Source organism: Drosophila suzukii, chromosome 2R (assembly GCF_043229965.1).
Source record: "Drosophila suzukii chromosome 2R, CBGP_Dsuzu_IsoJpt1.0, whole genome shotgun sequence".
Lineage (NCBI taxonomy): Eukaryota > Metazoa > Arthropoda > Insecta > Diptera > Drosophilidae > Drosophila > Drosophila suzukii.
The window spans coordinates 17,438,953-17,453,960 of record NC_092081.1 but is presented as its reverse complement, the minus strand read 5'-3'; the positions used below and the strand labels follow the sequence as shown (position 1 = coordinate 17,453,960).

At 43.5% G+C, this 15,008-nt stretch overlaps 5 protein-coding genes across 20 annotated transcripts; 3 read left to right on the top strand and 2 right to left on the bottom strand.

Annotated features, from left to right (window-relative positions):
* Nucleotides 1–1,302: 1,302 nt before the first annotated feature.
* On the bottom strand, nt 1,303–3,091 carry Spn42Dd (Serpin 42Dd). Its single transcript, XM_017085412.4, has 4 exons — nt 2,935–3,091; nt 1,834–2,684; nt 1,635–1,776; nt 1,303–1,568 (listed from the first exon to the last, which is right to left on the bottom strand). Exons 1-4 carry the CDS (start codon nt 2,945–2,947, stop codon nt 1,450–1,452), a joined length of 1,125 nt encoding a protein of 374 aa, XP_016940901.3. The 5' UTR covers nt 2,948–3,091; the 3' UTR covers nt 1,303–1,449.
* Nucleotides 3,092–3,112: 21 nt separating this feature from the next.
* Spn42Dc (Serpin 42Dc) lies at nt 3,113–7,004 on the bottom strand. 2 transcript variants are annotated; one of them, XM_036814162.3, is made up of 4 exons: nt 6,865–7,004; nt 4,058–4,939; nt 3,403–3,544; nt 3,113–3,345 (listed from the first exon to the last, which is right to left on the bottom strand). In XM_036814162.3, exons 2-4 carry the CDS (start codon nt 4,931–4,933, stop codon nt 3,149–3,151), a joined length of 1,215 nt encoding a protein of 404 aa, XP_036670057.3. In that variant the 5' UTR covers nt 4,934–4,939; nt 6,865–7,004; the 3' UTR covers nt 3,113–3,148. The 2 variants fall into 2 exon arrangements, with proteins under 2 accessions (XP_036670057.3, XP_016940897.3); XM_017085408.4 differs by lacking the exon at nt 6,865–7,004 and adding an exon at nt 5,573–5,705.
* Spn42Db (Serpin 42Db) lies at nt 5,960–7,816 on the top strand. Its single transcript, XM_017085411.4, has 3 exons — nt 5,960–6,814; nt 6,867–7,008; nt 7,304–7,816. Exons 1-3 carry the CDS (start codon nt 5,960–5,962, stop codon nt 7,492–7,494), a joined length of 1,188 nt encoding a protein of 395 aa, XP_016940900.3. The 3' UTR covers nt 7,495–7,816.
* A 162-nt stretch (nt 7,817–7,978) lies between these two features.
* Spn42Da (Serpin 42Da) lies at nt 7,979–11,792 on the top strand. Of its 15 annotated transcripts, none has more exons than XM_017085403.4 (5): nt 7,979–8,121; nt 8,645–9,576; nt 9,635–9,776; nt 9,876–10,130; nt 11,603–11,792. In XM_017085403.4, exons 1-4 carry the CDS (start codon nt 8,097–8,099, stop codon nt 10,049–10,051), a joined length of 1,275 nt encoding a protein of 424 aa, XP_016940892.3. In that variant the 5' UTR covers nt 7,979–8,096; the 3' UTR covers nt 10,052–10,130; nt 11,603–11,792. The 15 variants fall into 15 exon arrangements, with proteins under 15 accessions (XP_016940892.3, XP_016940896.3, XP_070851396.1 ...); XM_017085407.4 differs by lacking the exon at nt 7,979–8,121 and adding an exon at nt 8,347–8,564; XM_070995295.1 differs by lacking the exons at nt 7,979–8,121; nt 9,876–10,130 and adding an exon at nt 10,305–10,507 and having other exon boundaries at nt 8,347–9,576.
* Nucleotides 11,793–11,880: 88 nt separating this feature from the next.
* LOC108018030 (nose resistant to fluoxetine protein 6) lies at nt 11,881–14,832 on the top strand. The gene is made up of 10 exons (XM_017085399.4): nt 11,881–12,029; nt 12,087–12,536; nt 12,610–12,750; nt 12,809–13,350; nt 13,539–13,618; nt 13,669–13,782; nt 13,840–14,180; nt 14,238–14,380; nt 14,433–14,547; nt 14,600–14,832. Exons 1-10 carry the CDS (start codon nt 11,948–11,950, stop codon nt 14,653–14,655), a joined length of 2,064 nt encoding a protein of 687 aa, XP_016940888.3. The 5' UTR covers nt 11,881–11,947; the 3' UTR covers nt 14,656–14,832.
* Nucleotides 14,833–15,008: the final 176 nt, after the last annotated feature.

Here is a 15,008-nt window from a genome sequence, read left to right as displayed (position 1 = left end):
TCTCTTTTCTATGCTCTCTTTGTGCCTTACTCAGCTTTCATACTCTTTAATATGATAGCAGTTGTTGACAAACAGTGATGTCATTTTTTTTACAATAAAAAATATTTTTCTACGGAAATCACATGGAAAGTGATAGATTTATTTATTATAAAGCATATTTGCCTTAGTAAACTAGAAATCAACTAATGCAAAAAATTGTAAAGATGCCGCCAAAGATAAATGTGTCTTAAAATAGTCAGAATCCAAAGCTGATAGTGGTAAATGTCATTTTTTTAAATATTTTCTCTTTGTACTTAATTTCTTCCGCTCGAATAGCCTTTAGACAAGTTTAGTTGATTAAAATGGGGGTTTCTACAAACGGACTGCACGCAAGATTCATGTCTGGAAACACATGAATAGCCGGTTTTTTCCAAAACAATAAATATTCTGCAATAATAAAGTACGTTTAAAATACGGTTGGGATTTTCCATACGTATCTGTTAATCAAGAAAAATATTTGTTTGCCCTTTCACAATCATGACCGAAAAAATAATTAAAACAAGAAAAACGCTATAATCGACTGCCTCGAATATTAGATACTCAGCTAAAGATAGTGAGATGGAGATATGTATGCATCAAGCCGGCTGTTTCCGAGATTACGCACTTTATATGCTTACAACTTTTTAAAGAATGGTCCGATCTAAACAATTTTTGGTATGTAGAGGCGTATTGAAAATCAGAAATTACCTCTTACACTTTCACAAAATATTAGACAGGTTCTAGCGTTATAGACGTTTGTGGTCGTGGCGCCCTGCTGCGCTGCGCAAGAATCTCTAGAATCTGCATTTTTAATTCTTATATTGATTCCGAGATCTCAAAGTTAATACTACAGAGATTTCACACACTGAGCTCTAGGCCCAATAGTATTTTTGAACGAAAGTTCATGCGAAAAATTCTAGAAAGCTCTGAATAGTTTTTACAGGGATAGAAGAGATTTTTCGACGAAGGATTCAAATTGTGACAATATATTGAACGTTATTTGTTACAAACTGTGGTATCTTTACAGCATATTTGTTCGATACGTTTGTATTTCCGTATCAATTTTTTTGCTTAGTCGTAACTGTAGCCTGACCGCTTACAAAATTTTGCGAGTATTCGGCAATGATGCGAGTAGTCTAAATAAGACAACAAAGGTCACTTCCAGCTAACTTTTTAGTTAATCATTTTTACATGTTGCAATCAGTTTAAGGAGAATTAATCTACATTTTGTTTTAAAGCTCTCAAACTACTCCGCTGAGCTCTATCATGATTAATTTGTTATAATTGTATATTCTAAGCTTAAACGTTTATTAGTCACCCATTCGGTAGATGTGAAATCTAATTTGGAATTAGAAAGTATCTTAAACCTATGTTGAAATTCACATATATATCTTATAATACAGTTCAGCACTTAAATTATTTTCCATTTATTTAAGGGCTAACCAGATGTCCCTGGAAAAAGATGGTGTTCGCATCGCGAATGACAAAGGCAAAGGGATGATCGGCCACGAAAAACATAGAAAATCCAGCTCGATTCGTGACGGCTACAGCTGGGGATTAACGTAAACAGTGAGTATATATAGTATTGTAGGGAAGATAACCAAATCTCTACTCACATGTGGCAGCCGCGGCCTCTGCCCCCTCCTCGTTCACCTCCAGGAACGCCTTGTGCGAGACTTGGCTGACTTTTCCGCCTGACTTATCGCCGAACAAGCCGCTTAGGTCTGAGTTGTCGGTGAAAAGCTCTCGAATGCCCAGCTGCAATGGAATTTCAGAGTGGCTAAACCAGATATATTTTTTTTAGAGATAACTTACCTTCTCTAAGGTCTCTTTAAGTTCGTCACGAAACTCGATTTTGAACCTGGGCAGCTTCACATACACCTCCCTGGCCTCCAGCGGCCTGGCGAATCCAGCGATCTTCTCCTCCAGAGAGCTCAGGCCTCCGACTTCGCGGGGCAGAAAGATGGTCATGGACAGGTTGGAGTTCTGGTACGGCAGCTCGATTACTTGAGCGTCCAGGTCTCGGAAGTAGTTCGCCCTGAAAGTCCCCATCTGCACCATCATTGGGACGGTCACATTCTTGTCGGCGCTCACTTGGAAGGTGGAGGATCTCGTTTTATCTGGGTCAAACTTGGACTCCCACTGGCCCTTGAAATAGATGGCGTTCACCAGCAGGGCCTTGACATCGGGCGACATGCTGCCGGGATCAATCATGTCCTTGATCTTGCCGCTGGTCTGGCTGAGCACCCACTGGTTGATTCCCTCGGCAGCCGCGGGACCATTAACCAGACTGATGGACTCCGCCTCAGCCTTGAAGGGACCCCGCACAGCCAGGTTGTAGTCCTGTTGCAGGCTGAACTGATCGTTGACGTAGATGCGGTTGGCCAGCTTCAGCGTGGGCCCGTTCACCTGCTCCTGCCCCTGGAGTTGGTTGAGAAGTGACCCGTACTTGGTGGTCACCGCCTGCTTGTCCTCGGTTGGCAATCTCAGCGCACTCTGCAGTTCCCGGGCTGTCGACCCTCCAGCGCCCATGTAGACCATGCTCAGGATGGTCTCTATGGAGACGGGCGAGACGATGAGGTTTTGGTTGGCGTGGCTCTTGGCCAGCAGCTGGTAGATCTCCTCGGAGGCCTGGCAGGCCACAGAAGTGGCCCACAGAATCAGGACTAATGAATAAGTGAACATGACAATTAGTTTCTCACTAGATAATCAAAACGAATCTCTATAAAATTACTCGAGAATAAAAGCCAGAACAAAAAAATCAACAACTTCCAACTTGCTAATCAATATGACTATTACATCAATTAAAATTGAAAATTAGAATTTATAATCGATTCGAATCGGTTTTTTTATGAGACGAGATCCCCTTCCCATGAATTCTGTCTATTTCACTCGCTTCTAGCGATCGCCACTTACACAAGTAATACATTTGACCGCCTCCAACGAACTGGTCCCCGAGATAAGTATCTCTGTAAACTGAGCGAAAAGTGCCAAGACGAGCTTATATATGCATCGGACATGCTTATATGTACCTGATGGCAATTTTCGTGCTGAGAACTGCGCACACAACTCTCTTAGATTGAAATTCAATGACTACTAGTGGGATTTCCTAGCTGAGTTTTATTTGGTCTCACTGCTGTTCTTGGACATTGTACATGCTGGCATCGGAACCTTCCCTCGAAGCGCCCTCTTCTGATCCATACTTGGGGTTCGAGAATCGGCCGGCGAAAAACACGGCCTGCGAGTTGCGAATGTAGAATACAAACGGGTGATCCACTTTGAAGAGCTTCATGTTCATGTTCAGCATCATGGGTACGATCTTCATAACTGCACGTGGGTGGGAGAATCAGTATGGAATGGTTGGGGATAGCTGATTCCACTTACAAGTGACGGCTGCTGCCTCTGACCCAGCCTCGTTTACGTTGATGTAGCCCCGGTGCTTCGCCGCCGAGATCTTCTGGCCAGTTCGAGAGGTAAAAAGTCCGTCCAGTTTGGCACTGTCGGTGAAGACTTCCGAAATACCCAGCTGTGAATAAGCCAATTTAATTAATAACAGGCATCATAAAGTCAAAAATCATTTATTTATGCTTAACTGTCATAAGAAATTACTTAACAAATTTAAGGTTTTAATATTATTGTGTGGACCGCACATTTTTTGTCATATAGGAGCATTTTCATGTGAAGATTTCGAGGTTCTTATCTTGCTCTGGGCCTCCTAAGTAGAAATATGCCACCTCGAATTCTTCAGAATGGGATGGTTAAAAATTCCGGTGAATAACATTGAAATGTTTCGAAACATACAACATTTTACATAACAGATTCGAATGATTCATATTGTTATTGAGATCACCACTGTGATCGAGAAATACTATGATTCATGCAGAACTCCACTTTCTTTCTTCTTAATTTATATTCACTTAAATACTTTAATACTTTTGAAGGATATTGACATTGACTTAAAAAAAAAACGTGTTAAATTAGTTACTATCACAGAACTTCTCGCTACTTTTCACTCCATTTACTTTAATCCTATTCTCACCTGATTTAGGATTTTCTTGAGGTCCACGTCGTACTCAATGTCTATCCTGGGCAGAAAAATCTCCACATCCTGCAAGGTCATAGCCGCATCAATATCAGCTAGATCCACGTCCTTAAGCTGCAGCTCCAGCTCCTGCAGGCCGGAGATTTCGTTGGGTAGCAGGATTAGCATGTGAATGTTCGAGTATTCATAGGGTAGCTGCACGGCACGAGCCTTCAGCTGTGGGAGATCGGCGAACTTGAACTTGTCCTCCTGGTACATCATGTGCACCTCCATCTGGAGGTCCCGGTCCACGTGGAAAGCGTCAATCGATGTGGTCTCCGGCATGAAGGGTTTCAGCCACTTTCCCTTGAAATACAATGCGTTGATGAGCACGGCGCTGGTATCGTTGTCCACGGCGTCCGACTGAAGCAGGTTGCTGATCTTGTGCTCCGTCTCCTGTTCCACCCAGGCGTTGATCTGCTGGGTGGCACCCTCCGAGTCGGCGAACTTAGCCGCCTCCGCCTTCGACTGGAAGAAGTCCACGGCAATCTCGTTGAATTCCGGGTGCAGTTCCAGGGTATCGTTCACGTACAACCGATTTACGGATTTTAGCACGGGTCCTCTGTCGCCATAGTTGCAACTCGTACGCCAGAACTCCCCAAAGGCGCGGGCTATGTGATGTCGATCTCCTGGTCCCAGCTGCAGTCCGTTCCTCAGCTCCGCGGCCGTCGACCCGGAAGCTCCCATGAAAGCCAAGGTCAAGCAACTTTGAACGGACGCAGGTGAGAAAACCGTATTCACGTAAGGCTCTTTGCTCTGCTCCAGGGCATTCTTGGTAATGGTATCTACCAGGCTTCGGGAAAACAGATTTCTACTTTCCTGGGGATCGCTCATTTTGATCTGCGTATAGGAAAAAGTTGTTCAGTATATAAAACAACAATCTGTACCTTATGTATTACTTTCTACCTGATGTCATATGGATAGGAGTATTTAGTTTTTACCTTTTCTTACTAAAGCTTGCAAAATCATTGAAACCATTTAATGGAACTACAATTTAAACATTCATACCTCTAATTTCATGCATACCCCCCTGAATGACATATTTGAATCAAACTACTTTAGATTCAAACAAAAAAATTCCATAATTATTATTAAAATTCAACCTTCTATGGGAAGGTATATTATAAACAAAGGGGCTGGCTGTAATTGCTTTCGTCATTATAAATAGCTTTCTAGCCAACGCCATGAAAGTTAATTAAATGATAAAAAATCCAAATCAACTGATAAAGTTGTTGATGTTTATTTTACTTTCGTATCGGTAACTATCTCTATTAAACCACAGAAAATAAAAGAGTGTGTGATGCATTCTTTCTGTTCTATGGAAGGCCATACATTTGGCTTACTTTAACCTAGTCCACCAGGAATCTGATCGATTAAACACTACATGAAAGTCGTATTGTCACTGATAAGCTGCTTAGATCGGTGAGACAGGTGAGGAGCGTCTCCGACCTTGTCGATAAGCTGATAACTTACACCGGAAAAGAGAGTCGAACGGGCGGAATCGGAAGGCAGAGAATGTGCGTGGTGTCTGTCAGACGGCGCGGAACTGACTAACGCCCGGAATTGCAATGACTCAGAACTGAACGAACCGTTCCTCGATTAGATACATTCGAAGAGAGTCTGGAGGTGCAGGTGCTCTTGTCTGAAAGAGTCAGCTGATTAGCCCGCTGGAACAGAAGCTTCCTATCAGCATATCCGCACTTGGGCAGGCTGATAGCCTATCTGGTTTCTTATTAAAATATTTGCTCAAACACGGGGTCTTATCAGTCCATTTGGCACTCTTTACTTTTCTGTTTATGATTCCGAAAAAAGAGTAGCCACTGACTCTTATATCGTATATCAGAAATTTATTTCTTCAAAATGAAAGATGAGGAGTTTGCCCAGGGCTTGGAACAGTTTGCCTATAGTCTGCTTGACCAGCTGTGCCGGGCCAATCCCGGCCAGAATATCATCTACTCTCCGCTGTCCGTAAGGACTTCTGCAGGCATGCTGCGAATGGGAGCTACGGAGGGATCGGTCACAGCCAAGGAGTTGGACGAGGGACTTCGATTCGGAGAAAGAAATGCGCAGGAAGTAGCTGAGAACTTTGAAACCGTGCTCAAGTACTACAAACAGTGTCAGGCCCTTAATATGGTCAACGGTCTCTATGTGATGAAGGGTCTGGAGCTTGGTGGGCAGTTCGAAAACATTCTAGAGAATAAGTTCTACTCCAAGCCAATGGAGACAGACTTTGGCAGCGACCAAGCAGCCAGTATCATTAATCAATGGGTGGAGTCGCAGACCAACAACCTGATAAAGGACATTATTGGCCCTGGAGTTCTAACCCAGGACACTCGGATTCTCCTAGTCAATGCTATTCAATTCAAGGGAAATTGGTCAATTAGATTCAATGAAAGCGACACTCAAGAGGAGGAGTTCTTCTTGGAGCCTGGAAAACCAGTTAGAGTAAGGATGATGCACGTATCAGATAGCTTCTTCTTTGCCACGCTTCCCAAGCTGGAAGCCACTGCCCTGAAAATGAAGTACAGTGCTTGTAATCTGGCCATGATCCTTATACTGCCGGATGAGAAATCGAGTCTCACAAACCTGGAAAACAAACTAACAGGCACTTCCCTACAAGCTTTGTCATCTTCCATGACCCTAGAAAAAGTTGATGTCAAGGTTCCTAGCTTTAGAGCCGAGTTCCAGCAGGAACTATCAGAGGCGTTTAAGCTGGTAGGTAAAATCGTTTCTTTTGGTTATATATTTGTATCCTAACTACTCACAGATGAACATGAGCCTTATATTCAGCGAACAGGCCGAGTTTGGCTCAATGCTGAAGTCCCTGGAACCTCTATTTGTCTCAAAGATCATACACAAAGCCTTCATAGAGGTGAACGAAGAAGGCACAGAAGCTGCAGCCGCAACAGGTGAGTCTGCAATATCAAAGATACTATTTTAAGTTTAAGTTTCCTTTAGGACCAGGCAACATAGAAGTTTTGTAAAAATATTTTGTCCATTTATCTCCAAGCTTCTGTCCATAACCAAGTATCTTAGTACCTTGTATATACCAACTATTTATTAAAACATCGCAAAATCTTCCTATACGGACAGTTACAAAAATAATTTTAAACGAAATTTTCAGTTTTTGAGGCAGTCTAGCAATCCCTTCATATCCGCTTAAATAATGTAAACGACAAACTGATCATAATCCTCTTTTTTCAGCTGTGGTCGTCTCATTAAGAACCCTGCCTGTCCCTCAGCATCCACCAAAGGTGTTTCATGCCAATAGACCCTTCTTCTATGCGATCTATGACGACTCCCATGGTGTCCTCTTTGTCGGACACTTTAATACCACAAATTTGGAAAAGTCGAAAAAATGTAAATCATGTAATTATAAAAATGAATGCAAATAGTGCGGAGAATAATTTGAAACACGCTTCTAATATCTTTACGTGTACAAAGGTGTCTTTATTATAAACCATTCTTAATAGAATAAATTAATGGAAAATAAACATCTTCAATAGCACGAAGACTGTGCTAAGTGTTTGTTACTCATATTTTTGACTATCCTAACTTACAAACTGAACCAACCAAAACACCTCTTCCCTACATGTCTATGTACATACCCACCAAGTATAGCAAAAACAAAAGGCTAATATGGAAAAAAGTCTGTCAACCTGCGACACCAAAAAATATGGCTGGGAAAGTTTAATGTTGATTGTTTACACTGCGCGAATAACCTGTTTAACAACTATTTTCATTTTAGTCCACAATAATTAAACAACTGGTTATCATGCTCAGCGGAAAAATAATTTAAATCTTAATATTATTACGTTATCAGTGTGCTAAAAATTGTGTTATTGTCGATGACAAAAATAAGCTCAAGTCGAGCTTTGCTGATAAGGGCGCCGTAAACAGTGTGGACCTGAAGTCACGGCAGTCTATAACGCACGCTTCAAACAATAGGTTATACGGGGATCAATATCCATTATTATAGGACGAATATAGTTATAAAATGGAAAATCCTTTGCGTACATATGGTAAGTTAGCCGGTTAGCAGACATACAAGTCTATAGAAAATAAGTAAGTTGAAATAAGAGAGTGCCACATGATATAAATTTAAAGAGAGAAAGCCAAACAGAGAGCACTGAAAGCAGAGTATACTACGTACTGAGAGAAAAACCTGTTTGGGAATACGAACTAAAGAGAGAACCCTCTTGTGGGCGAATAGATATGCGGGCATAAAAACAATGGGAGACCGATGAGAAAACTCAGTTGTTGCTCAAAAGTCACATCACATAAGTCGAGGGCGGCATCTGGTTGGGTAAACAGAAATTGAAAATACAAAATCGAAGCCGCTGGAGAAAGCTCTAGAGAATCAGCAGTTGGTGCGGCCGTAAATATACCTTTCCGATAAGCGAAGCTTAGTGAATCCCCGGCGAAACGGCATACCCCAGCGATATAGTGAACACCGTTCGTGGAGGTGACTCATCAGTCCTCTGCAATTACATAAATTTATGAAACGAAGCACACCTCATCCACGCTCGATTTGGATACTTACAGCTTGCTGGTTGCTCCCCCTGCTCTGCCTAGCCCTCTCCCTCAGCCCGCTGGTCCGCTCCTCTGACGTCACCATGGCCGACGCCGCTCGCCAGGAGTACGCCCGCCGGCTGGCCCTCTTCTCCATCAACGTATACGGAAAGCTGGCGGCACAGAAGCCCGGCGAGAACATCGTCTTCTCGCCCTTCTCCATCCAGACCTGTGCGGCGATGGCCCGGCTGGGTGCCGAAGGCGAGACTGCCAGCCAGTTGGACCACGGCTTGGGCCTGGCCTCCAGCGACGCTGCCCAAATCGCCCAGACGTTCCACCAGGTGCTGGCCGCGTACCAGGACAGCCAGATCCTGCGCATCGCCAACAAGATCTTCGTGATGGAGGGCTACCCGCTGCAGCAGGAGTTTGATGAGTTGTTGACCAAGCAGTTCCTCTCGTCGGCGCAGAGCGTGAACTTCGTGAAGAACGTCGAGGCGGCGGCCACCATCAACAGGTGGGTGGAGGGGCGCACCAACAACCTGATCAAGGACCTGATCCCGGCCAACCTACTGAACCCCGACTCTCGAATGGTTTTGGTGAACGCCATTCACTTCAAGGGCATCTGGCAGCACCAGTTTCCCAAGCGTGCCACTCGGCCGGACACCTTTTACCTGGATGGCGAGCGCTCCGTCCAGGTTCCGATGATGGGACTAAAGGAGCGGTTCCGCTATGCCGATCTGCCGGCGCTGGACGCCACGGCCCTGGAGCTGCCCTATAAGGACTCGGATCTCTCCATGCTGATCGTCCTGCCCAACAGCAGGACGGGTCTGGCCGCTCTGGAGGACAAGCTGCGCATCACAGCTCTCTCGCAGATCACACAAGCACTGCACAAAACCCAGGTGGTGGTAAAGTTGCCCAAGTTCAAGGCCGAGTTCCAAGTGGAGTTGAAGCAGGTTTTCCAGCAGGTGAGCTTTGATTTAGTCACATAAATGATTGAAATGTAATGGGTAATCCTTTCTCCAGCTGGGCATGTCTAAGATGTTCACCGACCATGCTGAATTCGGCAAGATGCTGCAGAGCCCCGAGACCTTGAAGGTGTCGGCCATCATACACAAGGCCTTTATCGAAGTGAACGAAGAGGGAACCGAGGCTGCAGCTGCCACGGGTAAGTGCTCCAAGTCCATTAGTACTTCTTGGCATCCATCATCCTCCGCATGTCCCATTTGTTCATCCGTGTCTGTGTTGTCTTCTTTTCATTCCGCAGGCATTGGGATGCGTACGAAACGCGCCATTACCTCGCTTGAGGAACCCATTGAGTTCCTCGCCGATCATCCATTCACCTATGTCCTTGTCCATCAGGATGACCTGCCTCTGTTTTGGGGCTCAGTAGTGCGGCTCGAGGAGAATGATTCTGTCTCCAGCGAGCATGATGAACTGTGATGGTACCTTATTTTATGTCAGATCAATAAAGGCAGCTTTTTAATTTGCGAAGAAACTTCTGCACTTTTCTGAAACTGGGGTAAACTGAAATGCATTTAAAAACACAATTAGTTAACCAAAAAAACATGCCTGGAAAACATATCACTACATTACTTTTGTAAAAGTTATTCGACCGTTCCCGCATGACCATCTGCCTCGAAGCTATCTCAAGATTTCTAATAACTCAAGCGCTGACATTGATGTTCATTTTCAGGAATGGTCATGTGCTATGCCACAATGGTCTCGTTCGAGCCGGTGCCCGTCCTATTCCATGTCGTGCATCCATTTAACTATTATATAATCAATAAGGACTCTACAATTCTCTTTGCGGGAAAAATTACCCAGTTCTGATTCATCATTCCATTCAACATACACCAATGGTCTCACGTTGAATGCCACTGTCATCTCAATTTGCAGGTATGGTCACGATGATCAATTCGATACCTATGGCCCAGCCGGAACCTAAACGTTTCTACGTCGATCATCCATTTAACTTTTACATTCTGAATAAGGACACAACAACTCTTTTCGCTGGAAGCATACATAAACTTTAGTCCTGGGTACCTCCTACTAACCAACCAACCACACATTTTCCTTACTATTACATAATCATTTAGGACTATTCAAACATATTTACCAGAAAAATAATACAGCTCTGATTCATCATTCCATTCAACATGCACCAATGGTCTAACCTTCATTGAACTGAATGCCACTGTCATCTCAATTTACAGGTATGCTCATGGCGCGGTGTTCGATGCCTATGGTCCAGCCAGAACCTAAACGTTTCTACGTCGATCATCCATTTAACTTTTACATTCTGAATAAGGACGCAACAACTCTTTTCGCTGGAAGCATACAAAAACTTTAATCCTGGGTACCTCCTACTAACCAACCAAGCACACAATTAGGGTGTCCTTTCTCCCTTTATAATTTCCTAACTATAACATAATCAATGAGGACTATTCAATTCTACTTACGGGAAAGTCATACAGTTCTGATTCATCATTCCGTTCAGCATCCACCAATAGTCTCACGTTCATTGACCTGACTGCCACTGTCATCTCAATTTGCAGGTATGGTCATGATGCTCACTTCGATGCCTATGGCCCAGCCGGAACCGAAACGATTCTACGTGGATCATCCATTTAACTTTTACATTCTGAATAAGGACGCAACAGCTCTTTTCGCTGGGAGCATACAGAAACTTTAATCCTGGGTACATCCTACTAACCAACCATGCGATTCGGGTCCCACTTTCATATATGGCGTTAATAGCGACTTCCGGATCCCAAACGTTTATTGGCTTCGCATCTATTCAGATCTTACATTATCAATAAGGAGGCCTTTAAAGCTTCAAGCTATAATCATAAACCAAATGTAATAAGCTTAAGACTGCGCACAATCAGTGATCTTGTATTTACTCTTTACTTTTTTGTACTAACCAAGCATGTAGCCTCAATAAAGTCCAACTGTATAAAGTTCTCCATCGTCTTTATTGTCCCTCCATAGGATTCCGGGTGATGCCCGTGGCGGGCTTTAGGCGCAAGCACTTCATTGCTAACCATCCCTTCGTTTTCTACGTGAAGTCTCATATTGATCTGCCGATCTTTACTGGTCGACACTTGGGTTAAGCAATCTGAAGATTCCAAGGAAATACATTTAAGTTCAATGAATTAAAATAAATGACTGCCACTTAAAAGCTGTGATTTCGTCAAGTCAAAGTAATTTATAGAAATACCTTAGGGGAGCGCAACCAGGCCTGACGGCTTAGCACGCTATCTCTGAATTAGTATGGCAAATCGAGCAAAGATTTCCAATAGTTGATCTTCAAGTGCTACGCCAGACACTCCGAATATGGTACTGTGGCTGGGAATTTGTGTTCTTTTAACGATAATGTCTTTGGGCCAAGGGAACTTTACATCTGGCCTATTTAATTGTAAGTAGCTAGTAGTTCTATATTGAAGAGATCATTTAGGGAGAGCTCCTTGTGTAGTGACACTCTACAGGCAGATGCCCGCCCTGCATTATCTGGACGATTACGATCTCTGCCTGGATAGGCCCTTCGGTAGATACTGCCTGGTATACGTGGAGATTTTGCCCAATGCCAGCTCTGCTCTGTGGCACCAAATCGACGAAGTTTCGCGGGACTCGAAGCATCGTTTTCGCCATGATCGCGTCTTTAGGGGCGTGTGCCTGGAGACTTGCCAGCAAAGTTTAAATGGATTCTTGGATGCAAACGAATTCGGGGAAGAAGATATCCTGGACAAGGAACTCCGCTCTTACTACGCCAGGGTGCACCGGCGAAAAGCGGATGCCGATGAGCGCCTCCTCCATGAAGAGTTGGTAAACAGCTGCCTGAATCTTGATTTCAGTGAGAAGTTCTCGCTCAGGGTTCGCAGCCTCATCGAGTATTGTGTGCCAGCTGATAATCAATTGAAACTGGGTGAGTAGAGTAACTTTTAAGTTGTTGTAATTTAGGAAAAAGAATTTAAAACCTATAAAGTGGATTACCTCAGATGGACTTGATCTGACGTTTTACGGTCTACTGATATGTATACTTCTTCTAACTCTGTGCTCCTCTGTCCACGACTACCGACTGAGCAAAAAGAAAGCGCAGCCAACCGAAAACTTCTTTCGGGAGACACTAAACGGTCGTCGTAAGTGTATAATAAATGCTGGAACATACATTCTTATGTTAATTTGGGCTGCCACCAGGACAGCAGCTCCTCACCTCCTTCTCTGTGTTTCGAAATTACTATCGATTGACTCAACCGCATGACTCGGATTTCTCGCGAGATATAAGCTTCTTTGACGGATTTCGAGTGATTGGCGTGTTTGTGGTAATCCTAGGTCATACGCTAATGGTCTTCATGACGGTACCGATAGAAAATCCCGAGTACTATGAGCAGTTCCTCTTCAGATTCGAGACCTCAATATTCCAAAACGGCAGCCTGGTCATCCAGATATTTTTCGTGATGAGTGGCTTTCTGCTCTACGTGAAATTCACCGAACGCCAAATGATTCAACCCACAACTGGCACCGTCGATTGCATTAGTGTGTACTTTCGTGTGTTTTTCAACAGATACTTTAGACTCCTGCCGTCGCTTGTCACTCTCATCCTGTTCAATGGAACTCTCCTGGTGCGCATCCAAAACGGACCCTTTTGGCGGCATATGACCGAGGGCGAGCGGGTTTTCTGTCGCACCAACTGGTGGAAGAACGTGTTCTTTGTGAGCAACCACATGCTGGAAGACAGTGTATGTTACATTTTAACTTTACTCTCTACTAGTTGGCGAAAAAAGCCTATAAAATGATAAAATCTAAATTGTACTACATTATGAAGCGCAATTTTGTTTGTGACTAAGAAAACATACATATCCAGTCAGTATGATTGGTTCACATATATTTCTTTTAAAGTTATCTTTCCTACATTACTTCCTTGTAGTGTTCCCACCAGACCTGGTATTTGGGGGCCGACATGCAGTTATTTGAGCTCTTCCTGATTGTGATTGTTATAACCAAGAAGTAAATTCTTATCTATGGTTTGAATATATTAAAAACTCTTGTGTTCTTAGGCATCCCAAGCTAACAAAAGCGTTCTACATAATTCTTCTGACGTTAGCCCTAGCAGTGCCTGCAATATTGACATACGTCCTTGAGTTGGATGCTATCTACCACCTTCGTCCGGAGTCGGTTTTTATAATTGTTAAAAGATTTCTCAAATAATTATAAGTTTATATCCCCAGGACCTATCGCTACTTGTACTTTCGGCATTCCGACACATTCTACCAGATGTATCCGCCCTTCTACACGAATTTAGGAGGCTACTTGGCCGGGTTTCTCTGCGGGCATCTTTACCTCGAGCAGCGTTCTAAAAAAGCTGTGCTCCGGAACCTTCTTAAGTACGAGCTGACCATTTGGTTGCTTGTTCTGGCCACGTTAGGAGTCCTTTTCTCCGGCTACATCTTCATCCGCCAGGACTTTGCTAAGCCATCTCTTTGGTTGGCCTTGTATGCGGGTCTGCACAAGAACTTGTGGCTGCTGATTTGCGCGGGATTCGTGTTCCTCATGTGCTGCAAGGTGGGAGGTGGGTTAAACAATGGATTTGATTGAATGTGTGGTGTGATTCACATTTCTCCGACAGGAGTGGCCTATGATTTCTGCACTTTGCCGGTTTTTCGGCCACTGGCCAGAATCTCATTTCAGTCCTTTCTTTGGCACATTGTCATCCTGAGAATAGTGGCTGGATATTTTAGGCAGCTGGTCTATATATCCAGCTTCTACTTGGTGAGAATGTTAATTGTTTATACTTTTCTTTGTGTAATGTTTAATTTTTCAGTTGTGCAACGTGCTGAGCGTGTTTATGCTCACTCAATTTGTGGCGGCCGTGGTGGCACTGCTACTGGAATATCCGCTTGGAGAGGTCCTGCGCTGCTTGATGGAGCCGGGCAAAGGTTCGTAACATATGCGAGCCACACAATTTCATATAATTTCAGTAAATCGCAGGTCAGGAAGAAAGCCAATCGGAAATTCAAATGCGTCGCGCGCAGTCAGCTGTTTAGAGTGACCATGCCTCGCGCCAGGGATGCAAGCGATTGCCGGCAAGCATGGCTGCCAACTTTTCTGGCTATTTTTCAAATAGTATTAATATATTCATGTTTTAGCTAAATATAGCCGATGTTCATGTACAATCTTTACAATGTTAAAAATTTAATAAAAATGTTATTATTCGAATATTCCTTTGAATAAAAATTGTAGTAGGTCTATCTTAAACTTATTATTTATTATTAATATGAAAGTAAAATAAATAGGTGCATGTCATATTGCCCACTTTTAAAGGTGTCATAGCGCTCTCAACTTCAAAACATTTTTAAAGTGCATTACGAGTTAATGAGAATACCTATAAGATAATTAC

Coding starts and splice junctions, on each gene's coding strand:
- Spn42Da (XM_070995292.1), top strand. CDS start 8,599: ATGAAACGAAGCACACCTCATCCACGCTCGATTTGGATACTTACAGCT. Junction 9,577..9,634: donor TGAAGCAGGTTTTCCAGCAG/GTGAGCTTTGAT, acceptor TCCTTTCTCCAG/CTGGGCATGTCTAAGATGTT. Junction 9,777..9,875: donor CGAGGCTGCAGCTGCCACGG/GTAAGTGCTCCA, acceptor TTCATTCCGCAG/GCATTGGGATGCGTACGAAA.
- Spn42Dd (XM_017085412.4), bottom strand. Junction 1,777..1,833: donor TTAAAGAGACCTTAGAGAAG/GTAAGTTATCTC, acceptor ATTCCATTGCAG/CTGGGCATTCGAGAGCTTTT. Junction 1,569..1,634: donor AGAGGCCGCGGCTGCCACAT/GTGAGTAGAGAT, acceptor GTTAATCCCCAG/CTGTAGCCGTCACGAATCGA.
- LOC108018030 (XM_017085399.4), top strand. CDS start 11,948: ATGGTACTGTGGCTGGGAATTTGTGTTCTTTTAACGATAATGTCTTTG. Junction 12,030..12,086: donor TACATCTGGCCTATTTAATT/GTAAGTAGCTAG, acceptor CTCCTTGTGTAG/TGACACTCTACAGGCAGATG. Junction 12,751..12,808: donor GGAGACACTAAACGGTCGTC/GTAAGTGTATAA, acceptor GGCTGCCACCAG/GACAGCAGCTCCTCACCTCC.
- Spn42Db (XM_017085411.4), top strand. CDS start 5,960: ATGAAAGATGAGGAGTTTGCCCAGGGCTTGGAACAGTTTGCCTATAGT. Junction 6,815..6,866: donor TATCAGAGGCGTTTAAGCTG/GTAGGTAAAATC, acceptor AACTACTCACAG/ATGAACATGAGCCTTATATT. Junction 7,009..7,303: donor AGAAGCTGCAGCCGCAACAG/GTGAGTCTGCAA, acceptor CTCTTTTTTCAG/CTGTGGTCGTCTCATTAAGA.
- Spn42Dc (XM_036814162.3), bottom strand. CDS start 4,933: ATGAGCGATCCCCAGGAAAGTAGAAATCTGTTTTCCCGAAGCCTGGTA. Junction 3,545..4,057: donor TCAAGAAAATCCTAAATCAG/GTGAGAATAGGA, acceptor GCTTATTCACAG/CTGGGTATTTCGGAAGTCTT. Junction 3,346..3,402: donor AGAGGCAGCAGCCGTCACTT/GTAAGTGGAATC, acceptor ACCCACGTGCAG/TTATGAAGATCGTACCCATG.